Raw genomic sequence first — 27,093 nt, 5'->3', positions numbered from 1 at the left:
GTTTAACCGGTTCAACCGATTTATTTTGACCGGTTTAACCGGGTTTTTCTAAAAACCGGCCGGTTCAATCCGGTTAAAAATCGACATAAAATCGGTGATAGTTGAACCGTTCTCTCATCCGGTTCCCGGTCCAACCGGTTCGACCGGCCGGTTCAAACCAGTTTTTAAAACATTGTTCACAACCCATTAAACTTATGCTCCTTAAAAGTCATTAAAAAAAACGAAAAAAAAAACTAATTGGAAGTTTTTTATAAAATATTGGTTGTCGTTTGATTCCAATAAAATTTGTTCTCATATAAGGCAATTGGGAGCGCACGAGCACTTCCAAGGCACAAAACTAAAGGAGGTATCATTTTTCTCTATCCAAACTCATGATTTTATGCTTATAAGACTAGAGGGAGTGGGCGCGGTTTCAACCGCGGTTCCGCCACATCATCACCCAAAACACCATCCACATCTCTCTCCTCCTTTATTTGCTTTCTCTCTCCTCTTTCAACCAATCATTTTCTTTCTTTTCTTCTTTCTTTTCTCTCTCCTAACCATTCTCCCACTCCCTTACTGGTATCAAAATGATGAAATGAGAAAAAAAAATGAGTTGGCATCTATGTGGCATAAGAGGGAGTGCAGTTTCTGTGACACCACTCCCTCCAGCCTAATATTGCAAACAACTAAATAATCGAATAAAAATGTGATTTAGGTCTTTGGATTAAAAATAACAGCTTCAATTGACAATTTCGACTCATTTAGTTATTAGCAATGTTTTAAAAACCGGTTTTTTAGTTGAACCTGTCTGGTGACCGGTTCCCAGTTCGACCGTCGGTTTAACCTGTTCGACCGCTTGTTCAACCGAGAATTTTTCTATGTCTGGTTGTGGTGTGTGTCAGCCTTCGAGTTATGTACACTTTGAAAATGTTAAATTTGCTTTGAAAATAGGCTATTTTTTAAACGGGCTATATGAAATCCAACTATAAAAATCCAATAAACTGGTTCAAAAGATTTTTTATTGGTTCTATCACACCGGTTCAACCCGGTTTTGAAGAAACTGTATGGTTCGATCCGGTTTAAAATTTGACATAAAACCGGTCGTTGTTCAACCACTCTCGTCACTGGTTCCCGGTCCAGCTGGTTTGACCGGCCGGTTCAAACCGGTTTTTAAAACACTGTTATTAGCGATTTGGATTATGTTTATATTTAACACACCGATAGTAGCATTCATTCATTAAGGAGTGTACGTTTTTCGTTGTTTCAGAAACAATTTTTGTAACTGAAATCTATCAAATTTTTCTTAACTCGTTTGATGAATTCCTTCAACAAGGTTCACGAAGGGAAACCGCCATAGATATTGAAATTTGGGAATTTTACTCTTTGTTTCAGGGGTCCCATAAAAATTCATACACTTCGACTTATAGAGCCAAGTTTGAGATTGGCGATCTGCTATAGAAAACAAATATACAGATGATTTTTTGAAGCAATTTTCTCATATCCCAAACAACTTGTCGTACATCAATTTAAATATGCAGGCTACTATTATTTTATTGGCTAAGAACGAGAAGACTCATGATCTCATGCATACAGAATAATAGAAACGCGATCCTAGCTAAATGCAAGAACCTAACTATGATCAACTAATTAATAAACTAGGTATGACCAAGTCAGCATGTGTCCGTATCATTGACTTTGTTTCAAATTTTTACCATTTTTTTTCCTTACACCAAGTGTTGTAAAAATCATGCTTATCAGTTATCAAAACTATTGGACATATCTAAAGGGTTTACTTTTCCCTTTGTATCAAAGTAAAGTTCCATACATTGATTATACAATCTAGCTTTTTCGTCAAATAAAAAACAAAATCAGTTTGCTTATCAAAACTATTGGACATATCCAAAAGGGTTTGCTTTTCCCTTTGTATCAAAGTTCCACACATTGATTATACAATCTAGCTTTTTGGTCAAATAAATTTTTTTTCCACTTGACAAACTTGTGACCAAGGCCAGCCCTGACCGTAAGCAACCTAGCGACGCCCTGAGTCCATGCCCCTAAGGGGCCCAAAATATATGGCTATATATGTATATAAAAAAATTTAATTTACATGTATATTTATTAAAAGCCCAAACCAAATTAAATCAATATCAAATTAGCCCAAGAAACTAATGGGAAGGTTGTTGGGAACGATGAACGCATTTGGGAATTAAGCACAATGTCCGGTGCAAATTAGGGTCATGAATCACACATTAGGCGCGAATCGACACCTCGTTAGTCATGTGAATAATTTATTCCAGATCATGTCTTGACGCCTCGTTTGAATAGACATCATGAGCCTTTTTTTTTAACGACAAACGAATATATTAGAAAAAACAAAGTGGGCAATAAGCGAGAAGCTTAGAGCCACATTACAACAAGAAGTTTGATAATGGGGACATACACCATAAAAACCAATCAACCTTAGAACAATTGGACCTATTTTTAATCCAGTTAAAAATATTAATAATAATATCATCCATAAGAAACATGAAGCTAATGGTGTTTGTGGTTTAAAATTTAGACTTTGTTGATGCCTTACCTAGTAATTACCTATAATAATTAATGTAAAAAAGGTTGAATGCTTTGACAATAACATGTATAGAAAAATATATGTCAGACAAAATTGATTTTGATAGTATTACCAATGATTTTACATCTTAAAAACCTCAAAAGAAATGTTTTTCTTTTTTAGTTGTTTTTGTAAAGGTTGTCGCTATATTTGTGTTTAAGATAATATTATTAGTTAAGTTGTTCCATAAGAAAGATAATATTATTAATGATTTTTGCAAATAGTGTCTATGTCAAATCTTTATTATATCATGGCTTTGAGAGGCTTTTTTTTTTCTGTCTCGGACCCAAAATATTTTTTGATTGGCCCTGCTTGCGACAAAAAGGCAGAGCAGTTTCAAAATTGCATCTAGTTGAGACTATTTTGCATGTTCACTTCCATAATCAGCAATAACGATGTATTTTCATCTCTTTACATGTAATAGCAACATATTTATATTTTTCACCAATAATAGCACTTCATTTTATCACTATTATTTATAAAGAAAGGTAAGTACGTTGCTATTACAGGTAATGAATTGTTAGTCCATTGTGCTGATGATTAAAGATAAATAACAACATTGTTATCATGGGCTGCATAAGAAAGAAAAGCATATTACACAAAAAAAAAAAAAAAAAAAAAAAAAAAAAAAAAAAAAGATGCTTCTAATCAACACCCAAAATTGTCCAATGCATGTTGCTCTATTTCTTCAAAATCAAACTCATATTATGTTTTAACTATAAGAATAAGAACAAATTTTCCGTTTTACAAATTACAATCACCAAAACCATTCAAAAATAATGATTTAGTAGTATAATTTGTTGCAATGAAATAGAAGAAAAGGTTTAATCCCAAATCCAAAAAATCACTCACATAGCTGAATTTGAAACCTTCATGAGTTGTTTTGACTAACCCCATCATGTCATCAAAGCATTTTTGACTAACCTCATCATGTCATCACATAAACTTCGACCCTCCATGCTCTAATGCCACGTCATCTTCAAGGACACATGTCACGTCCTCAGTTATTGACAGCATTTAAGCTTCTTTCAGTTTCCTTTTCACCCTCCACGTGTATTCATATTTACTGGTTTAATGGTTTTTCTTACCACCGGCTAAAATACGTTGGATCTGTAACCCTCTACTGAAAGCCTGGTTAAAAAGCAACCTGGTTTGAAAATCATATACCATCGGGAACCACGCGAGAATAGCCACCGGAGTAAAAATCAAGACACCCATTAAATACTCATAACCTCGCCCTAACGCCTTCACTGACCCCCACATCCCCAACACCCTCACCGCCGGCCGACAAGCTTGTGCTATCTGCAGAATCGCCCATCCCGTCGGCAAGAACGCAAGTAAGCTCGCGAATAGATCGCCGATTGTGAGTCCGGCCAACTGAAACATCATCGTGAGTGCAACGACGAATCCAACAAATAGACATAGTTTAAGAAGACGAAACATTAATTGGAAATCTGCACTGAATTTCTTTCTACCCATGGATACGATTTTCAATAATGCGATAACGAAAACGATTACGAGCCATGAGAGAGCGTACACTAAAATTGATTTATCGTTTTGGACGACTTTGAGGTGGTAGACGATACCGTATTGGTAGATGAAGAATCGGAGAGAGAGGAGGATTTCCGTCAGACGACCGACTGTACCGGTGGATCGGAGGTGGTCCTGTTCTTCCTCCCACCACGATTCCCAGCTTTTGTTCGCCGGAACACCGATTCCGCCGTGGTTGCTGATCCACGTTGACCAGTCGTCCCAGTCTTCGACGATTTTCTGCCATTCAAATCCGGATGGGTTGAAAAGAAAAGGGGCGAACAGCCACGACACGACTAGGAACCACATTGAGATGGTTAGGAATATGTACACGTTGCCATCGGAGAATGCGGATCCGTACGCGTTGTAAACAATGAGGAGAATCATCAATTCCATTCCTTTCGTGAAATGACTCCGGGAATACATTCTGTAGTTTTCTGCGAACTTCTCGTGTCGGACAACGAAGCCGCGTCCGGTGGCTCTGTATTTGGCGCCGCCGTGGAGAATTGTGCGACCGAAATAGTGAAGTTTGGTTCCGAGAGAGAAGGTGAAGAAGACGGCGGAGAGCTGGAGGTTCATGATTATTAGGTCACCGAGTGCAGTTCTGAAGCCTCTTTCGAGTCCGATCTCCATAATCATCGGTAACGCCATTAAAAGACCAAGTTGAACTACAGATTGAGAAGCCATGGCTGCTTTCAAAGCTTTATCTCCTTGCATCTTTGCTGATTTCATAATCGCTTTTTCTAATCCACTTAAACAGAGATATAATCTCCCGTATAAGAACGCATACACAGTAAGCATCACCATCTGAAACATAAGATAATTTGTCATTTTCTTTAGACACTTACACTGTTACACACACATATATACAGATATTAATTTACCATTGAGCTAACGTAGAAGCCTGTTGTGGTATAGAAACAAGAAAGCATCCGGAAGAAATCAAAACGATGGCCTAATCTGTAAATATCGCGACTCAATGTCTGTTCACCATTACCACATGCAACTTTTGCTTCGAAAAGTGAGATCTGGTTAAGACCGACGTCTCTCCCTTTTCCGACTTGTATGTATTCATGGTGAGTTATATTGCCTCGTCTGAGTGTTGAATTGAATCCTACGTGTCAATATTGTAAGATACATGTTATTATTTCTTGAAAGTAGGTTGCTATCTGTTGAATGTGTATGTTTGTATACCTGCAAATATGTCTTCGCTTAAATTGATGCCTTTTGAAGCTTTACTGATGCCACCTCGTGTGATGTGGAAAATTCTATCGAACACGTCTGGATGCCCATAGTGGAACCGAACCCTGAATGATGTGTAATGAATTTGTACATAAAAAAAATGATAAATAAAAATTATCTCATCCTATAATTACTTTGTAACGTTACAAAGAAAAGTGAAACATACTTTAAAGGTCTTGCGAGAACACGTTGACCGATTGTGACAAAGCTTGTTTCTTGATTTGACATAAACCATGCTAATGAAGAAACACTGCAGTTAATTGTTATAAAAATATGAGTTTATATTCTATCAGACCTTGATTCAATCAACAATTATCAAACAGAATTTTTCTGACCTTCCTGTAAAGATATGTTCGCGAACACCCAAAATTGTTGGGGATCGGACTCCGTGATCTTCATTAAATTCTTCTAGAAGGTTCCTCATTTTGAAAGCTTCTTCCAAATAGTTGTCTTGATTCATGTCAATAGTCTGAAGAGCTTCGCCTCGTGTAAAGATTATGGCATGGTTTTGATTCTCAGGCTTCCCTTCTCCTATTTTTGGATTCCCAGGTAATCTTATCCTGTAAATTTCCTTCAAAAAAAAAAAAAAAAAATACATGAATTCGCCACCAAGTTTTACAAAGTGAAAATAATAAATTTAAAAAAAAAATGAGAAAAATATAAAAACTCAAGTCACCTGATCAAGATTCTCAACAGCTTTAACCAAGACAGAATAGTACACCTTTTGTGATTTTCCTCCTTCTCTTTCTTCAACTTCATCAATATAGGCCACACGAAGGGATGGATTACTAAAAACAATCAGGAGCAAATTAGTTAAATTAATCAACCATAAGAAAAAATGTGAGATTTCTATTTTTATTTTTTTTGTGAAAAATACTTACTTAACCATTAAATTTAAAATATCTGTTGCGCTACGATCTCCTGTGCGCTTTTGGTTACCATACATTTGACATGTTGCTACATAAGTGAATTTCATATCAGCAATAGCCTCTAATCGAGCATTCAACGAGCTTTGACTTTTCTTCTCATCTTCTGATGGAATGCTGATAGCTTTATAACCTTCCAACATTTCTGCAGATTTGCCAATAGATATAAAACAGAATTTTAATCGAAACTAATGTTAATTATAAAACCAAAATTAATATTCTTGCCTTGCTCATTAGCCATGTCAAGGAAAGCTTGAAGCTTCAACGCCCTTCTGTAGTACATCATCCCTCTAACTGAACAAAACAAAACAAAACAAAACCAAACCTCATTAGAAATAATCATAAAATGGATGAAAGTATTTAATTAAAATTTATTAATTTCATATTACTTGTTCTGCAAAGTGTTTGTCCTCTTAAGGAGACCCAATGTCTTAGCTGTAAAATGTTTTCATCGCTTTCGAAAATTCCGGAGTCTTCTTTACAATTAATACGCTCCATGAAATTTTCCCATTCATCTGAAGAAAGTAAAATAACAGGATTATTATTAAAGCATTTGGACTTATAAGAAAGTAATATAATGAAAAAACAAAAAAAAGCTAGATTTTAAACCTGGGAAGATTTTTCGGAGGTAATATTTGATGGATATACCATCTTCATTTTCCATATCGAGATCACTCTTTGAATAGACTGTCTCTTCACTATAGTAAGGGGTCATGACACTGCAATTTTAAAAGAATGTAGTTTTATTAACAAGCAACAAATGTGTTTTATAAATATATTTTTGTTTTTACCTAAATGATAGCATTTTGCGAACTCGAGGTGCACGTGGCATATTCATGAACAATGAGTTTGTAAAAAACATGATCCTTCGTCTTGCTTCAAGGTTTCTAGGCACATCCATGGCAGATTCCTTAACTGTGAGAAGGAGATAAAGCCGCTTTATCTGTGTAATCATAACAAATAAATGGTGAAAATTCAAACTTTAGACTATTATTAAAGTAGTTGAATAGAGATAAGTATAACCTGTTCTTCCCATTGTGAGGTTACTGGAGGAGGAAATGCAATAGCATGCTCTGAATCCGTGACTTTTTCAAAAAGTTGCCTTCCAGAATCCTGTCCAAGTTCTGCTAATTCACTGAAATAATCAAATACTAGTTATTATTCTCTGTTAGGTCAAAACAGGAAAATAAATATTCCATATTAAACAGAATAATCAAAATCACCAACCGAATTTCATTGACCATCATATCACGGGTAACTACTTCTAACATATCCTGGAGTAGCAAAACTACAGTGTTGTGCTTAGATTCATCAGCATTTTTCTGCAATATTAACAAAAAAATTATGTTAAATGAGTTTGTTAATTTAACTACTTTTATGTGAAAGTACTTGGTTACTCACCAACATTTCTACAAGCTTCACAAATTTGGCGCAAAAAGTAGGTAGAGAACTCATCCTGAAGTTGGTAAGTAAGGAGTTTTTTGATATGCTATTTTCAACTTCTTTAATTATAATCCCAATAATCCTATCATCATGAAAAAATTATTATATAAGTGACCGAATAATGGTTTTTAAAAAAGTATTATAAGCAACCTTTTTTCAGCATCTCCTACAATCACAGTATTAAGGATGCGTTTGAAGGTTTCATAGCATTCAATAATAGCACACTTCATATATTCATCAGCACATATACGCTTCCAGAGGTCAGAATCCTTGTATTTAAACTGAGCTGCCATATCAAGTGCCACTGGGATCTAAACCAGAAAGGGTAAAATGGTAATATCAGTCACAGTAGGCATTAAACAGATGGAATATGGATAGTAATTAAAAAGACTAAACTAACCTTGCTAGCAAGCAAAAATGGAGGCCATTGAACTACTATAAGGGTAGGGTCTGAAGAATATGGAACTAGCATCAGGTCCATCTCCCTGTAATAGCAAAAGTACAACCAGTTAAGTTTCAACTCTTTACTTTAATGAAAAAAAAAAGTCAAAATTGGTCAAAGTCAAACAGTCTTTCCTGTCACTTATGAGATCTTCTTCACGGAAACTACATACAACTTCATTCCATAACTGAGCAAATTTTGCTGCTTCGGTTCTCTTGTCAGGTGTAACCTAATTTTACATAAGAACAACATTTTCACATTTATCATTTGAATTTTGTTAAATATTACATCTATAAGAAAACAGAAAATACCTGTTGGAAATGCTTAACCAGAGAATACCATCTACTCTTACTTCTATCTGAAGGCACTAAATTTGCATTAAAGGCGCCTGGTATAGACTGGAAGCGGGACCTTAGCATGATCAAAGTTCGAATCTGTGAGAAAAAAAAAAAAAAAAAAAACATAAATAAATATTATTTTTATGTCATTTTCATATTTTGTCTAAGTTATATTTCAGGAAATGTTTAATTTTTAACAAATATTGAAGTATTGTACCTCTCCCAAACGATCAAAGGCCCCAATAACTCCACCACATAAAGTTGCAAATATAGCATACCATATTTGAGTGTCCATAAAGTAAACCTATGTAATTAATAAATATGTCATATTCATGCAAATGAACAAAAAACTTAGTGACAAAAAATATGAGAATTTTAATCAAATTATAGGATAGTTTAACATAACACACCAATATAACAGGCGTCCAGAGGGCAAGAATAGCTCCAAAGTTACCTTTAGCTGCACATGCATAATGCATTATAAAAATTGAAAAAAATAATAATAATAATAATAAAAGAAAAGCAAAATCTAAAGTTCACTGAATACCATTTGGGAAGAATTCATGCCAAGCATATTCAACTTGATCGATGTTCATAATATCTTTTGTCGGATCAACTAGTGGTTTTATCTATTGAAAAAACAGAATAACATTACTACAGTAGTTTTCTATTTTATCTAAAAATATCACAAATTTAGGGAGAGTGTATTAGTAAATACCTGAATGAAAAAGCTAAAGGCAAATTTCGAACATAGAAGAACCACCCAAAAGAGAGTATACCTATTATATAAAAGTGTAATAATGATCTTCTGTGTAAAAAATAGTATAATGTAAACAAATAAAAAACTATGTACATACTTTATAAGGGCAAACTGACTTTCATGCATTCCCCTCCCCACATAGATTCTTGGCTGCAGAGAATCAGACAAAGGAGAGATGAAGTTGTGGGTAAAAGGGTAAAAATGGAACTTCAATAATAAAGATTATACAATAATATAATATACCTGTGACCACCATAGGAAGAATCTTACAATAAGCCAATCAGAATTCTCAATCCATCTTCGAAGCATAGGAAATATAAACAAACCTGCTGCTAGTAAATTTGGCAGCAAGTATAAAGCCACAGCCATAATATATAAAGGAGGAATGCCTTTTAAATTATCAAGAAAAGAACTATAATCTTTTAGTTTCCCAAAAAGTAGTGCCTTAGGGTCAGCTTCTTGTGCATAACAAACTGGAAGAATAATAGTCCATCCAAGACTTATAATAATCTTTAAATACACCCTCAAAACATCAGTAAACTTCCATCTACGATACCCTGGGTGGTTCAAAACAAGGTCCAATATACCTACAGAATGAATATTTATTTCAATAAAAATAATAATAATAATAACTGTTTGTTTTTTATATATTACAAAAAGGGAGAGCATAAACATAAACATGAACATACTTTGAATGAAACGAAGAACTGCTGCTGTAATGAAAATACTGGATATTTTATATAAGACATGCATGTCAAAGATCTCCAATACTGAAGTATCATCCCATGCAATAATCAACAAAACCTACATTTGAAAAAAATTCAATTACATTTCGTAAATTTGATTTTTTTTTTAATCTTATCTGTTTATTACCTGAAGAACAAGGATGAGAAATGTCCACAAACGATCAAAACTTCGAAAGTTATGCCAAAAAGATCGTGTCTCAACAAAATATGATTTTTGCATGCTGACAGGCTGTTGATGAGATCGTTGTTTTTTTCCCTGATATTGCATATTCATAAATTATTAATCAAAAAAATAATCTTTAAACATTTAAGACTACAACCATGATGTATATATACAGAGGTGAAAAACCTGCTTTGTGTCGCGTATTGATTTAAAAAACTCATCACTATTACGCATAGGCCAACTCAAAGAAAAACAATTAGGTGACCAGAAATATTCATTAAGATCATCATAATTGCACCACTCTGAGTAAGGAGCCTTTCCATTTCTACTCCTTTTCGCTTCCTATAGCATAACAATAACCATTAAGTCTAAAAAGTAACAAAACAAAGTTTGACTCTTTGACTTGTTGACTTATTGACTTATTAACTATACCGTGTCTATGACTTGATAAATTGGAGTTATAACTTTGCGAAGAAACGCCTCATCCTTATTACCATATGCAGGTTTGATGTTTTCTGCAGTCACAGCAGTAACATTTCCAGCTAACAAACCCTGAAGTTCATATGCCATCTGAAAGGATATATAATATATATAAAGTTGTTAATTCAATTAATAAAATATAAATCAATTAGATGAATTGTTATTTGTTACAGACAAATGAAATACTTACATGGTGAAAGATGTAGCATAGACACTCTGGCATGAAGCGAACATTAGCTGCTTCACCCCATATAAGAAGATATAGGCCCATATAAAGTATTTTTCTCTGTTGAACTTCTTGTTTTACTTTAGGGAGCTTTATGCTGTGTCTCCTTCCCATGTACTTGCACCAGGTTTTATAGTTTTTAAAAAGTTTTGTCATAACTTCATCCACAGCTCGATCATCAAGCTGCATAATAACAGTGGTTAGAAGTTAGAACTTAGAACTTAGAAGTCAAATAGTCAAATGTGAAAGGTAAGACTAATATGAGGTGCGTTCATGTTCTTGCCTTGTTGGCAGATTCAGAGGACTTGTGTTTAAGTCTTGCTTGAGGATGTGCTAGTTGCAAGATCAAATGCTCTCTTTGATTTCTGACATTGTCTCTCTGGAGATATTTTCAAACATATGTTAAAGATAAATTAAATAATGGAAGTTAGTGATGACGGATGTGTCATTACATGCCTGAAACCCAAATGTTGCTCTTAGCCAATCAAGGAGATCCAGTTGTCCTGATGTTTGTCTATGTGGATCCTCGTCAGCTGAGGTAGGCCAATTTAAACCGCTTGTGTTACGTAGAGCAGACACTGATGCCTTAATCTGTAGTGTGAGAAAATATAAAAGTGAAAAAACCAAGTGAAGTAACAATTATTCCTATATTCATCTATATACAGAGAGATCTCCAGTAATTCATTATTCACAATACAAATCCACGTGGCATATTAATTCCTTAGGAAAGAAAACGAAACAGAGACTAAAAAGAGAGAGTACCTCTTCGAACTGCATGATGCACTGTGACTCACCAGCGGAATCAAGGGGTAGAATGTTGTAAGGTGCGTATATACTCTGTTTTGCTTCGATATCTCTAGCTGATGCAATGATCTAAACACAAAGAATCACCGACATTATAAGGTATTATAAAACAAAAGCAACTAGCTCAAGGGAAAAAGGGCAGTGAAACTGACGTCAGCGGGAACTTCTTCCGCCATATCCGACTTGTTAACCGAGCAGAGGACTTCATACAGAATTCCGGCCACCTGGTAAGCTTTCCCCAATTGGCCTCTGATAATCAAAACAACATGAACAACAACTATAAGAAACGTTTGCTCACTTTTTCATCCATGAACATAATAAAATAAAATGATCGATGGATATACCTATCTGCTTTTTCGCCCTGATCAAGTGCCATGACATATTTCTCATAGTATTGTTTGTAGTAGACCTCGATTTCCCGCGCATCCGTCTTGTTGACACGAGCTGCGAGACTTGAGGCATTCTCCTGATAAACCACACTCCCGGTTTCAGTTGATGTTGTTCGGAATAGGGTGTTAGGGTTTCAATTCGTTGTTAGGCAAACGAGATAATCGCACAATGGAAGCGAACAGTGCAAATCAAAATTGAGATTTCAGATTATGAACCGAAATTGTACGGCATTATAATCCTTTCGTGCATTTTGTGCTTTCAAGTACGAACAAATATGGTACGGAAACCCCCTCCCATTTTAATCAAATATATACTCCCTCCATTTCTAGCGTATAATACGAAAAGAGGAACGTCGTCGTTCTATAAACCTTTTTGGCTTTTTGGTCCTCCCACATAATTTCATAATTTACATTTTGTTCAAAAAAAAAACAACAACGAATAACTATATACTTTGGTCTCCATGGTTGTTAAAGATCCACGTCTTAGTAGATCCTACAAGCCAAAAACAATCACGATCTTACTAGGATCTATAGTGAGATTTTAAGATCTCGGCTAGGATTTTAAGATCTTAACATGATCTGATCTCACGTCTCTAGTTTTATTATATAGTCAAGCCTCAAAAATTTATCTATTCAAATTGAAATCGAGCATTGCAAGTTGCAAGAAACCTCATAGAGTTTCATCGATTCATTTCGAATTAGACAGGTCACACTTTTGATATTCCCTTTGTGATCTTAAGACTTTAGTTGTACATGATCATAATGATCTTGTTTCGTTTTGTAATTATGATGTTTTCTTCCTAATTTTTACTGTTTGCATCAACAAAAATTATGGTTCATGTTTGAAAAGTTCAAGTTAAGTCCATATCAATGTCTTAATCAACATCAAACTATAATGTATATTGCACACCCAATACCTTACAAGAAAAATTAAATATGAGTTCATTTTGGTATGATCTTTCGATCCTGGATCGATCTCGCAAAACATAAAACGACCTTAGGTAAGATCTCAATCTTGACAACCTTGGTTTTTACTATATAAATATTGATCATTGTAAGAAAGATGTAATATAAGAAATTCTTATCTTTAGGATATGAGGTATACATATCACGCCACTCCATATCACGCTACCCTTAGCCATGTCCTCTCCTCTCTTCACCATCTTCAAACCACTAATAATTAGGGGTGGTGTTCAATGGAGGCCACGCCAAGAATGATGAAGAAGCGAAGAAAGAAAGAAGAAAGAAAAATGATGAGGAAGGGTGTGTTCGAGCGTGAGCAGCACCATGGGAAACCATACAACCTCAACTTCACGTGTCTCAGGGGCAATGTGTACAATATGGTTGATCGACATCATGTTGTGACGTGGTGTATATATTATATAGCCTTATAAAACATTTTTCTTACTTTCTCTCATTGTCTAATCCTAATCATAGTGATATATTTGAAAGACAAAACGAAAAACACAACCTTTTTTTATTTCCATTCTTGAAAAAAGCTCATTATACATATTTTCCTTATTCTTTCTCTTTTACTCATTTCCATCAAAAAAGAACTCGACACCATAATAAAAGTAGGTTTAGACTTATGCTATAATGCGTAGAAATTAACAGATCAAGTTCAAACTGATCAGTCCAATCAAAACCGATCAACGGACATCGAAAATTATTTGTGACTGGATTTGGCTCCAATATTTGACCAATTTTGGACCAATCACTTAAGAAGGGTAAATTAGTCAAATTGTATAATATAATTATAATTTCCATTAATCAGTTAATTAAATAACCATAAATAAATGTCCATAATTAAGCAAGTTAACTCATATCACGTTGTGGAAGATTTCATCAGTTATAATCACCTCCATAACCCTAGCTTCATAATCCTTACGTCACTACAATAGTTATGGTCACCATCATCTTGTTATGTCGCCATAAAACACTCCTGCCAACCCTGCACTGTCATCCATCACAACATCAACATACGCAAACCGTCGACGACCCATCATCAAAGCCTAGATTCCCTTCTACATTTGTTGGGGTGGTTCATCTCAAATCAGCTGACACCTATTTTCTTGAACCTATAACTCGATTTCAAGAAGGAAGGATGGGCTTAGTTCCCTTCATTGTTATTTATGTTCTTTCTATTTTGGCATAATACTCTTTTTGAATACATTATTTGATAATGCTTTCAATCCACCCATCACCACAACCGAGATCACCTTATACATTTTATGGGGACATTCATCTCAAATTATTCAACACCTATATTCTTGGACCGACAACTCGATTTTAAGAAGGAAGGATGGGGTTGAATCTCTTCATTCTCTTTTTGAATACATTCTTTGATAATGCTTTCAATCCACCCATCACCACAACCGGGATCACCTTATACATTTTATGGGGACATTCATCTCAATTTATTCAACACCTATATTCTTGGACTAACAACTCGATTTTAAGAAGGAAGGATGGGGTTGAATCTCTTCATTCTCAAAGAATGTTCTCTATGTTCATTCCATTTTTGCATGATACTCTTTTAGTATAGATTCTTTGATGATCCTTTCAATCCCATTATATGTGAACACGACACTTTCATTATATGATTATTTTTCAGCTTTATTCATGCTCGTTTCATCCTGGCGGAATATTCGATAAGAATATATTCAATGTTTGCTATTCCTTAAGAATGTTATTTCTTCCATTCTTACAAAATAATATCAATTTTTTTTTTGTGAAATTGTATCTCATTCTCATATCATTCTCACCCATTGCCATTCATTCTCATAGAATGTTTCATGTACGTCACCAGTTTTATCGCAATAGTTTAGTTATTGAAGAATGAAATATGATTATTAACTATTTAAATTTGTTTCATGTAAATTCATTGTTCTTAATTAAGGAATGAAATCAGATTCTGTAACACAACTGATTTAAATAAATTTAATGTATAAGAATCATAAATTAGAGAATGAAATCATATTATGAAATTAGATTATCGTGATAATAAGAATTAGACATTAAAATTGATTTTGAATTTAAAATTGATAAATAAAAAAAAGGTCAAAACTAAATCCAAGAAAATCTCCCTTTTCATAAGTCAAAATGTGTAAAAAGTCCATATTATCCTTTAAGTGGTTTAAAATTGACAGCGTTATATATTTTATATTTTAAAAAATAATAATATTCAACTATTAATCACAACTATTGATTTTGAAAACACAATGGCTACAAATTGGTTATACATTCACACAATAGATATAATTTACATTTAATTGTAAATCTCTCTCTATTTCTAGAAAGTAAAATGATTAGAAAGTCTTTGTGAATATTAAGTTTCCTTTCGTTTGGAAGTTGGCTTAGGAAGTTTTTATGACTTAGGAAGTTTGGCTAATAATAATTTACTTAATAATAGGAGTAAAAGAATTATGGTTATGTATATTTAAACTTTTATATATATGAAGATAAAGTTTATTAGTTGTTTGGAAGTTAAGTAATAACTTGTCATTACATTAACATTAAGGCGAGTACTCTACCTCTAGAACACATGTTCCTATTATATTATCTACTTTGATTTTGTATTTACATTATATAAAATACTATATGTATATATTGCTTGGATACTATATGTATAAGATATGCAATATTTTGGTTTGATGTTATGATCTCTTGTCGAGGATGTCCTTACTTTATTTAAGGACATCTTTGTGAATGGATTTTAAAGTGGGGGTTTATGTGAGCAACTTAATATGATTTGATTATTACTTGGACCAGTTTTATATGTTTGAATTATCTTGAAATTTATATCTTGAGTATGATTAAATATCATTTTGGATGGGTTGATGCTTTAGAGGTCCATGTTCCTAAAGTACCTCGTAACACCTAGTTTTGGGATGTTTCTAATTTCGAGATAGTAGACTGTATTTTGATCGATTAAAGGTCTTGGGCTTCAAGGGAATAAAGCTTATACCTTATCGGATATTGATAATTTTGGTTAAGTGGTTAAAGCCCTCGAATTGTACTTTAAAGCAAAAGGGTAAAATATGAAAGGTGGTATATCAGGCTTCTTGCGTGAATTAATGATTTTAGTTCGGTATGTTTTAAGTAAAAAAAATAAGTAGATAGGATTATGGGGCTTGTCAATAGCTTCTCATGCATATAAAGATCACTGAAACGGAATTAGACGGAACAGGCTATGACCAGTTGAAGATGAAAACTGGGAAAAATCAGGAAATTATCAGAAGCGCGGAGCGCCCAATTGTGAGCGTGAGGCGCTTCCAGCCCAATCAGTTGCATGTTTTATGGTTTTTAAGGGTATTTAAAAGCCATTAACCCCTATGGTTTGCCATTTCTAAGCCTTCATCACCTTTAGAATGATCACAAGTGAAACTCTAACCTATCTTTTCTCATTTTGAGCTTGAAACCACTTTTGGAGGCTTATTGCTCATTCTTAGAGTGAAGATTGAAGATCAAGAAAGTCTTGTTGGTTGCAAGGGATGTTGTCTCAAGTTTGGATCCATAAAGTTCACATATTTTCTAGGCTTTTGTAAGTATAAAACTTCAACCTTTCCTTTCTAGTTGTTAGACATATCTAATGGTCCCTTTTATGTACGTTTGGTCCTATTTTGGTGATGAGTTGGAGTTGAGATAACTCCAACTCCTTTTAAGCACTTAGGATTGTTTAGTGGACCATTTAGACTTGGAAAGTTGACATCTTAAGTGTGTTCTTTTAGCCATGAATGTTATTTTAGTCATTAAAGTCTAAATATTGTAAGTTTGTAGCATTGTAATGGATAAAGTTGGAAACTTTATCCATCTTGACATCATGTTGTTTCAAATTTGAAAGTTAGAGGCTTGGACTTAATAGATTAAGTTGAAAGAAATTCATTCTTGGACTTTTTGAGACTTAAAGTCTAGATCTTGGTTGTTTTGGAAAGGATTAATGGATAAAGTTGGAAACCTTATCCATTTGGACCATATCGAAGTTTATATCTGTAATTTGGGGGATTGACTTAACTAACTAAATCACTTAGCCCTTTGGATTCAGCCTGCGTGTGGTGTGCTTTTCCTTAGCGTGACGCGCTATTGGGGTTTTCTAATGGGTGCTTGATTTTGAGCTAGATCCCGACTGTTTTGTCCTGTAGTAGGCTTTGGGCGCTTGTGAGAGGGCGTTGTGCACCTGTTGCTTAGAGTGTTGACTTTGACCATTGACCATTGACTTTTTAACCAGTTTGAATTTTGGTTAAACCTTTGTAGAATCGAGTGTTTAGCTAAGACCTAGTCTCAGTTTGGCATTAGGTAGCTGGTGTTGGTTGTTCTGTTGTTGAGGTTTGATGTTGGGCTTCTACCGGTTAGCTCAAGTGAGTTTTCTTACTATACTTTATACTATAGTATGTATCCTTGTGTGTAAGATGTTGGTATACTGTAGTGATCTGTTAGATTGGTAGATCTGTATGATTACCTGTGTTTTCTGGTTTATGTTTATTTGTTTGCATATGTCGACATATTGTGGTTGGGTTGAGACGGTCCTGCTTTGTGATGTAGGCCAAGATACCCGGGCGGTACAAGTATATTGTAGGCCTTGCAAGACGGTTCAGTCAGACTGTAGGCCCAAGGGAGCGGTCCAGTTAGACTGTAGGCTCGGGAGAGCGGTCCAGACATCCTGTAGGCCTTGCGAGGCATTCCAGGCAGACTGAAGGCTCATGTGTGCATGCATGGTATGTGTATTATTATGTGGAGTATTTTGGGGGAAGTCACTAAGTTTTGGCTACAGTTATGGATTAAATGTTTTTCAGGTACTTATTGGATGGCGAAGGCGAGACTGTACACACATACATCAATCGTTTTATGATTCGAGATTCCACAATGTTTTCCTTATAGCTTTGATTTTGAATTATGATTTATGAGCAAATGGTTTGACTTGAAAGTAACTTCATCAAAGCGGGTTTTTATTCTCTTTTAAAAATAAAAAAAATTATTATGGAATTTGGGACGTTACAAGTTGGTATCAGATCCATGGTTTGAGGGATTTGGATGAACACTTGTGTGAATCCAAACTCAAACTAGGATCCGAGAATTTTCACAAACATTTTCAAAAAGAATTTAAGAAAAATAGTTGGTTAGAGATATGAACTCGGTTCTTTGTCATGCTCTTGTCTAATTGTTGGTCAGGGATCATGAACATGAATCTCTGACTCGAATTTAGTTTTAACAAGGAAGATGCGATGTGTACAGTCAGCTGGAGCCCGAAAAGGAAAGTGGTTCCCAAAATATCCATGTTATTTGTATATATCTGTTGACATGAGAATTGTTAGAAATACATGCTAGTGGATAGGCTAAGGATCTTTCAGGAATTGCATGTTAGAGTTGCCTGATATTTGAGATGCCTTATATCCTAGGTATTTCCTGGTAGATTAATTGTTTGACTGTTAACTGCTTTGTGTTATTCGAAACCTATATTGATATTAGTTAACTATTATACGAGTATGTTAGGATTGCATGCCCCCAGGATTAGATGGTCCCATACTGCTTGGTCTGGCCTATGGTGCAACTCTTGTTTGGGTCCAAACGTTGTAGTGTTGGATCTCTCAGTCGAAGGGCTGTCTAATTATAGTGGAAAGTGGTTAGTATTTGTATGATGGTTGGTTGGTATTAATAGAAGTTTCTTTCCAACAGGATAATAGGGCATGGTGGATTTCTTAGTGACCTATGAAAGGTGTTATGGTATGCCAATGCATACATAGATGTGTGAGGAATCCTAGGATGAGAATCTAGGAAGTGTACCTTATGGCTCTTTAGAGCGTATAAGTGTGTGTTAGTACACCTAGATGTGGTCGGGAATAGTAACCTAGAACTTTGGGATGATTTCTAAAACAAATACGGATAGGTGTGAAAGATAGTATGAGCCCGTACTACTGGAAGCACATGATCCGTACGAGGATCAAGAAAAGTCACAAGGCTGCTAAGGGAACTAGTTGTTGGTAATAGTTTGGGCCTAAATGGCCATGGCAGTATAGACGTGGAGTATACAGATCTATGCGATTTATTTGAGCTCAATGTATCGAAGACCTTGTTCGAAGTAGTGCCAGTTTGAGTCGAGGGACTCATACAGGAATTGAAGGTAATGGTCGACCCGAGGATTAAATTTTGAGGATGGGTAGCCGGCCAATGTCTTGGGATGTCATTCTCTACGACGGGGTTATGATCAACCTCCCGTGTTTGTGGGAGAAGGGATCGAATGTGTGTGTCGGTCGATGAATGGAAGAAGGGTAGGGTGTCCTCCGTATCAGTTCCTGCCATAAGGGAGTAAAGTATGGTTCACAATGAATCGTTTTTGTCTCACAACAAAGGAATGCCCGAGATTCGAATGTTCTTTTGGTTCAGTGGCCGAGGTGAATATCATGTCGTGAGTCAGATATGTGACCCATTTTTGAGAAGATCGGGTGTATCCAAAGAGGTATTGAGACGTTCCTGATTCGGGTGGGAGGGTTCTATTGATATGATAGGTTGGTCGAAACTATTATTTGAGCATCTGCAAGGGATTCTTGAAGTTTTACAAGAGGATGAGGTTGTGAATCATTTCTCCAAATGCAAGTTTTTATTTTTCGAAGTTCGGTTCTTATGACACCTCGTCACAATGATATTTTGTTCGACTTTGCTAGGAATGAGGCGACGGTGTTGGGGAAGGTTTCCGAAGTCTCCATTTGAGAATTCAGAGTTTCCTTATGATTGGCTGATTATTACTTGAAGGTTCATCTTGTGTTGTGTTATGCATTCTGAAAGCCAAGGTTAGTATGTATCCGATTGAGTCGGACTTAGTCTTTGTTGTTTGTAGTCGTCAGTCAGTGGTAGTTTGAACCCTAAGTGGGGGTGAAATATGTATTTTGCTTAGAGGATTATACGTCTAATTGATTTTTATGGTTTCAGTACTATGCATTCGAAGAATTTGCAATTCAAGTGTGCGAGGTTTTGATGTAGGTTTTCTGTTGTAGAAGCAAAGAAATGTAGGCTACCATTGAAGTACCCGAGGTTAGGAAGTTTTCTCGTTGCGTTTCTCAAGGATCCGTCAGAGTCCTACTTGGTCATAGAGAATTTAAGGTTGGTCAGATCGTAAGTGCAAAGCAAGTTGTTGTTAGGTTTATGTCTGCAAGGACGCATGCGTGGCCCTCGTAGCAGGAAGCTGATGGGTAAGGGACTGGTTGTGGTCAGTAATTCCTTCTGGAAGTGTCAGAGATCTTGATAGTGGAGCAACATATTTTACCTTTTAACCTAAAGTAAAAGAGCCAATCATCTCTTATCGTAGGCACTTCTTCTTTATCTTTCGATAACCCCAAACTATATACAAGAAGGAAAGCTTCAACTAACCAACATATTCCATAAAGTAAAACTTCCAAATCTCATCCCACAACCGAAATATATGAAATACAAGAAAGAGCATGTCGTCGTTAATTCATGTGAAGGTAAAGTGTGTGTATGAGAGAGAGAAGTATATATGTTACCTTAGTTTTAAGGTTAGATAAAGTAAAAACTTACTTTTTATACTTTTTTTGTCCATTTTGAGTGAGTTTATGTCTATACCAAGTTGGTCCGAAGTTTATCGGGTCCAAAAGTATTTTGACTGATTGTCTAGAAACTTCCTCGGTCATTGACTGAGTTTTGAATAGGCGTTGACTACTTGTCCAAGTTTTTACAACACTAATGAGGTCAAGAGATTAGTAAACCCAATAGTTCGAGAGTAAAACCAAGAAGAAATCGAATACGAATAAGAGTGTTGGATTTGTTGGGTGTGTGTTTGAATATGCTGACTTATATTATACAGCTCGCATAAAACCTATGCCACATCATCTTTTATAACTAGAAACCATTGAAACCGACCTACAACCAATTTTCAAAATGTCTTCCCAGAATTAATGGTAACCAGGGAACACAAAATTGTTGGGGTTAATTACAAGTGGGCCAATAGATTTTATGGCATTTACCCATGTGTGAAATAGCTTTATGTTGTGAAATTGTTTTTATCAATAAAATGATGTAAGATTCAATTATAGGTTTTGTGATAGCCTTGTGAAATTTCAAAAGTTTGCGAAATATCTAGATTTTCGTCTATACATGAAATTCCATAAAACTTACGTTCAATTACATCTAAAACTCAAATTTCATATTTAATTAAAAAAAATAAAAATAAATAAATAATTAAACATGACCGGGTATATCCAACCACAATGAGAGAATTTATCAAGGATCATATAGTATTTGGCTATTTGCAATAATCTTTACTTTCAACTATACAGGGGTAGCACCTATGCATGATGCTGTAGAAAATTTGTGTATATATAATAGACAAAACATAAATTACAATAAGATTATGTTTAATTATACATAAGAGTATTATGGCTTTTAAAAATGAATATGTAAAAGAAATAATTTGTACATGTTTTTACAACCCTATATAAATGAAAACGAATATGAAAAAAAAAAACAATTTTGTAAAAAGCTAGAAATCTATTTTTGTGAAATTGGATAAGAAATTGACTGAATTCTATATTTTGTTAATATTTGTAGTGAGATAAATTAAGAATAATTTTCGTTGAAGTCCATGATTTATGATGATTACAACGGTGTAACTAGTTTTAAAATTAGATGATATTTTAGGGTATTACATTCAACATAAAATGACATGCACTTTATTAGAATCATGTTGCTTTGAATGTTCGTAAAACCTCATATTTCAATAGTATGAATGAAGAACGGAAAACGTATAACAATATAAAAACAAGGACTTTGAGATAGAAAATATGTGATGTCTAATATATGTTGGATTGAACAAATGTTGTATAGATAAAAATGAAATGGTATCACTGATATATTCTTACTTATACCATGTATCACCTAACAAAATTGTTTTGTTAGGATGGAAAATCAAATTAACAAGCTTACGTTTATTATAAAATATTTTTTTTATTAAACTTAAGCAACAGAGAGCTGGAGACTGAAAAAATGGTTTAAGAAAAAGCATAGCGCGTGAAATTACACATGACAAAGGTTGACATGAAATAAAATGAGTTTGAGTAAGAGATTTTGACACGTTTAAGTAAACAGGTTGACATGAGAATACACAAAATTAAACAAGTAGAGCTAGGATCAAAACTTTCAACTCGAATATGACCCATTTAATAATATATAACTTTTTATAAAATTTATACTTTTATAAATATATTATATTATAAAAGAAATAAAAAAATAGAGATTTAGTGAGCGTACATTTGTGTTTTATTCCTATCTCACATCTCCTCCCACATGAAAAAGGGTGTGTGAGGCTTCATTACAAAATAACTACCTGCTCTTAAGCATTTTGGCCCAAGAAGAGTTATGGGAACCATACTCGCATCAGACATACCTAGTTAACCCACGGTCTAACCTGATTTTTGTTGAAATATTTAAGTTTTTCTATGGTTGAATTGGTTTTTAAGGTTTAATCTGGGTTGACACATGTTGTGTTGGGTTGATATCCCTAAATAATACTCTTTCTATTTTTCTCTCTAAACTTACTATTAATTTCACAATTCTACATGCCCAACTCTTGCTCTTCAACTTGATTAGTGTTTCAACCCAACATGACATAATACATCTACTTTCATAAACCCTAACCTGTAACCTGATACGAAAATAAACGGGTCGACATAACACAATATGATAATTAAACGAGTCAGTTAGGGCAGGGGTAAGCATTTGGACCAAACCGACTCTTGGACCAGAACAGTTTTGTAGAAATTGGTAGACCTTGGACCGAACCTGTTGAGGCTTACCATGTCCAAGTCTAAGTCCCGATTCTTAGACGTAGAGGTGAGCATTTGGACCGAATCGAACCGAGTCGAACCCGACCGACTCTTAGACCGGACAAGTTTTATAGAAATTGGTGGACCTTGGACCAGAACTATTGAGGCTACTAGGTTCGGTCCATATCCAGTTCACGATCTGGTCCAGTCCGAAGGTCCAAATGTTCACCCCTAAGTTAGGGTCAATATATCTCAACCTGTTTAATGTTTCGCCTTGACACAACACGATATGTTTTCTAGGTCTATGAGAAATAGACGGATGGATAAAATACCTGGGAACAAAAGAAAAATAAAACATATACATGATTTAGAGCTTTGATTAATTTGATGAACGATGATGATTGGTGGTATCCTGATCCATAATATTTATATGATTTTAAAAGTATGTTTTAACTTTTAATATTATAAAAAAATATGATGATATCCTAATCCATAATATTATCCTAATATACCTAATAATTAAAAACTAAAATTACAAGAATTGAGTCTATCTAGCATTTCAATATGCAATCTCCAAGTCGACAGTACATTGAGCTGTCAAATAATTTAAACATTGTATGGTGATGATTATATTTATGTAACATTTGGTAGATATAAATTTGTTAATGATGATGTTACAAATTATAATTATTAAAAAATCAAGTTATTATTTAGAGGAGATTGATTGGGTTTTAGATAATGTAAAATCCAAAGACTATTTTAACCCGAAAATATCATAAACTAAGGTGTTGTTTGTTTTTTCTAAAAAACCACTTCTTACCACTTATTGTTACTCCGCACAGCACACGCGCAACACTTGGTCATTCGCAGTTGTTTGTTTTTCAGAAGACTTCTAACTTAAAAACCGATGCGCGTGTGTTGCGTGCATAACACTAGACCATCTGCTTCAAACTTCTTCACCCCTTATTTTAACTTATTGCAACAGTCTGCAGACGTTAAAAAACAAACAAACGTTTTATTACATGTTGCAGCCGTTTGGTCCACCTCTTCTGTTACAGAGGGTTGCAGAGGTGGTTCACAGACTTCATATATTTTCGCTTCGACAAAACAAACAACACCTAAGATACCCACACCTATGGTAATGCCCACAAATCATGTGGCTATATCAACTAACCGGGGTGCCCGATAGGACATGGACGAACTTATGATATAGCTTTATAATCAGTTATGGGACTAAGATCAGAAAGATCATATCATTAACATTCCAAGTCTTGTAAGTTGTGATCCTCTATTTATACATGTTAAATTCAAAGGGAACTTGATTATATTTTGTAAATTGACGAATATTAGTCAAGTTTAAATTTGTAATGGTGTAAAATGTGTTGTTAAGATGAAAGTTTTGGAAGGGAGTTGAATGTTAGCGCTACCCGACCTTATATTATAATATTTTGATTATTTCCAACAAAAATATTACACACAGAACTCTCACACTAGGGTTTGTAGAACATATCTATATCAATAATGTAATGGGAATTCGCCATCGTGTCTATATACCATAAAGTGTGAACATTATGGTCAAAGGCTCATAGTTTGAAACACTTAGACCACGTTTTTAGGGCTGAGAGAATCATATTCTTCAATATCAGCTAAAGGTTGGGACAAACGCATTGGGTCGTAGCTTGGAGCGGAGGGAAGGGGCATGTTGTTGCGGGCCTTAGTTTTATGTTTTATAATTTACAAGATCGACTATGGTTTATGTTTTACAAAAAAAAGGCTTGGATAATGACTATGGTTTATGTTTTACAAGATCGAGATTTAACCTAGATCGTTTTATGTTTTACAAGATTGTGATGGAAACATCAGACCATGATTAGTGACAAGGATCAGAAGATCATACGAAAATGAACTAGTTTTCAAGTTTTCTCGCCAGGTCTTGTTTGCGTAGTACTTAATATAACTTGATGTTGATTAAAACATCAATGGCAGAATCAAAATTAACTATTTAAGTGGTAATTATAATTCCTATAAATGCACACTGCAACAATTATAAAGAAAACATGTTAAGCAGAAAATAACAAGATCATTATGATCGGGTACAATTAAAAGCATGAAATCACAAAGGAACTATCATGTAGTTGTGATGGTTTGCCTAAATCGAGGTGAATGTATGGATGAAGTTGTGATGCTCTTAAAGTTTCCTACAATATGCAATACTCGATTTCAAGTTGAATGTATGAAATTTTTTGGCTCAATTTTAAGATATACAGATTTCAAGTTGAATGTATGAAATTTTTTGGCTCAATTTTAAGATATACAGACAACTTTTTAATACTATGCATGAGTTGCTTTTAGCATAAATGACATATTTCTTATAATTTAGAAAACTAAAATAGTATAAAGACTAATGATGAAGGATTGGATTAGGGTTATATATTACGATTATAGTTGGGATACTAAAATTTAAGTATAAATCTTGCTTCAAAAGCGATACCAATATGATCATGATCATTTTTTGTTTATAGAATCTTAATATCAAGATCGATATATCAAAGAATTTAAGCATCCTATTAAATATAATATTTTAATGGAAATGTTGTATGTATATCGCTTCTTTTTTACTTTGTTATTATTACCACCGACGATGGTGATTTATGTAGACTTTTTTGTAGTTTTAATATGTTAGTAACTTAGTATAGTTCGAATCAAGATTCGTGTGTTTTCTTTCTATAGTATAAGTTTTTATATTTTGTGGAATATTTTAATTTATAATTTGTAGGTTTTTAGAAAAGAAAAAGAAAATATAGCTAGAAAGAAATCGACCAACTTAAGTATATCATTTTGTATATCTTAAATATGAGTAGTTTATATATTTTGATTTTTAATAATAATAATATAGTCAAATTTTAATAATAATAATATAGTCAAATTAGTTGTGTCAAAATTGGTAGTAATTATGTGCATAAATTGGTATTAATTATTTTGACGTTTCAAAACTAAGTAAAACATAATTGCTGTTTTTTTTTTTTTTTTTTTTTAAATTCCCATTATATTTGTTCGAAGAGTATTTATAGTTTATATTAAATGTATTTTTATTTTATTGTCAAAAATATTAATATAACATACTTATATTACAAAGAAATGATTTAAACTAGAAAGATGGGTACCCGTTCCAAACGTTGAAGGAGTGTCGTCTTGAACTGTCGAACACCTCGACCACTAGAGCTATGATCCAACCTATCAGCTTTCTCAAATGCATATGAACGACCTTTTCATAGAAAAATAAAATCACGAGTAGTTAATTGTTATGATTTGTAAGCAACAGTAATCAGAAGTTCAGAACTAATGGCACAGTGGAATCAAAATTATTTGACGAATTTAAGATGAAACAATCCATGGAAGTTCATAACAATGGTGAATTTGAGTTTAAGGATGAGAGAAAAGACATACAGAGATAAGCAACGCGAGGTCGTTCGTGCTCAGTTTCGTTGGCGACACGGAGGATCGGAGCAATTTGTTGCAGGGACGAAGGAACGACCTCGCTGTCAAAAACCTCCGTAGTCACCGTCGCGGCAACGCTGCGAGAAGGTCGCCTCATTAACGCCGGCGCCGGCGAGCCGCCTGTTTCAGTGGATTGCGTCGACGACGACGACGCCATTGCACTTCTCGTCTTCTTCCCTGTTGATGCTTATTCTAGTCTCACCTTCTCTCTATCTCTTCAATATCCCTACACGATTCACCACCAAAACACAATTGATTCCACTAAACGAACACCAAATCTACACAAAAACGTTACGCAAAAAATCGAGAAAACTAATCATTCAACATTCACTGTCCGTAGTACAGTATAGCTAGATTAAACAAAATCAGATCCAGAACTTCCAGCGAATTAATTCTTAGAAATCAACACAAGTCGACGCTCACACAATCAAAGACCAAAACACGCACTAAGAACTTATCTCATATACAAAATACATCAACGATCCGAATTAACCGGGTAAGTCACCTAAATGATGAAAAGTTTGTGCGTTGTTGACGATGCTAATCTTATTTCGGTCTCTTGCAATTGAAATTTGTGGAAAAAACTGGAGGGAGAGAGATGGAGAGTGAAGTGGGAAATGGATGAATGCAAACGGAGCATTGAAAAGCTGCTTCATATTTTTCAGTGATACAGAGAGAACTGGAGGAAGCTTGCTTAAAGTGAGGACTCGTGTTGTTGTGGGAGGCGTTTGAGGAATGAGAGGT

General features: G+C 34.5%; 1 protein-coding gene across 1 annotated transcript; it reads right to left on the bottom strand.

Annotated features, from left to right (window-relative positions):
• Positions 1-3,251: 3,251 nt before the first annotated feature.
• Positions 3,252-27,093, bottom strand: LOC145159839 (callose synthase 5-like). The gene is made up of 37 exons (XM_079078882.1): positions 26,855-27,093; positions 26,299-26,575; positions 26,016-26,116; positions 12,035-12,156; positions 11,843-11,939; positions 11,649-11,759; positions 11,343-11,477; positions 11,170-11,265; positions 10,851-11,069; positions 10,613-10,750; positions 10,367-10,522; positions 10,145-10,273; positions 9,961-10,075; positions 9,515-9,858; positions 9,369-9,421; positions 9,230-9,290; positions 9,059-9,140; positions 8,922-8,971; positions 8,729-8,815; positions 8,485-8,607; positions 8,312-8,402; positions 8,132-8,220; positions 7,882-8,042; positions 7,690-7,813; positions 7,516-7,610; positions 7,312-7,423; positions 7,080-7,231; positions 6,898-7,007; positions 6,678-6,803; positions 6,514-6,582; positions 6,244-6,433; positions 6,039-6,150; positions 5,698-5,933; positions 5,529-5,612; positions 5,315-5,427; positions 5,005-5,234; positions 3,252-4,927 (listed from the first exon to the last, which is right to left on the bottom strand). The coding sequence occupies exons 2-37, from the start codon at positions 26,504-26,506 to the stop codon at positions 3,662-3,664; spliced, it is 5,787 nt and encodes a 1,928-aa protein (XP_078935008.1). The 5' UTR covers positions 26,507-26,575; positions 26,855-27,093; the 3' UTR covers positions 3,252-3,661.

This window comes from Lactuca virosa, chromosome 2 (genome assembly GCF_052849685.1).
Source record: "Lactuca virosa cultivar CGN04683 chromosome 2, Lactuca_virosa_CGN04683_v6, whole genome shotgun sequence".
Classification (NCBI taxonomy): domain Eukaryota; kingdom Viridiplantae; phylum Streptophyta; class Magnoliopsida; order Asterales; family Asteraceae; genus Lactuca; species Lactuca virosa.
This window is presented reverse-complemented; position numbering and strand designations above follow the sequence as displayed.

Bases quoted from the DNA above. Each gene is read 5' to 3' on its own strand.
- LOC145159839 (XM_079078882.1), bottom strand. From the start codon at position 26,506: ATGGCGTCGTCGTCGTCGACGCAATCCACTGAAACAGGCGGCTCGCCG. The intron at 11,266-11,342 runs GCATGTAATGAC...AAATATCTCCAG, and splicing joins GAGCAACATTTGGGTTTCAG to AGAGACAATGTCAGAAATCA. The intron at 8,972-9,058 runs GTATTCAGTGAA...ATGCATGTGCAG, and splicing joins GCATGAATTCTTCCCAAATG to CTAAAGGTAACTTTGGAGCT.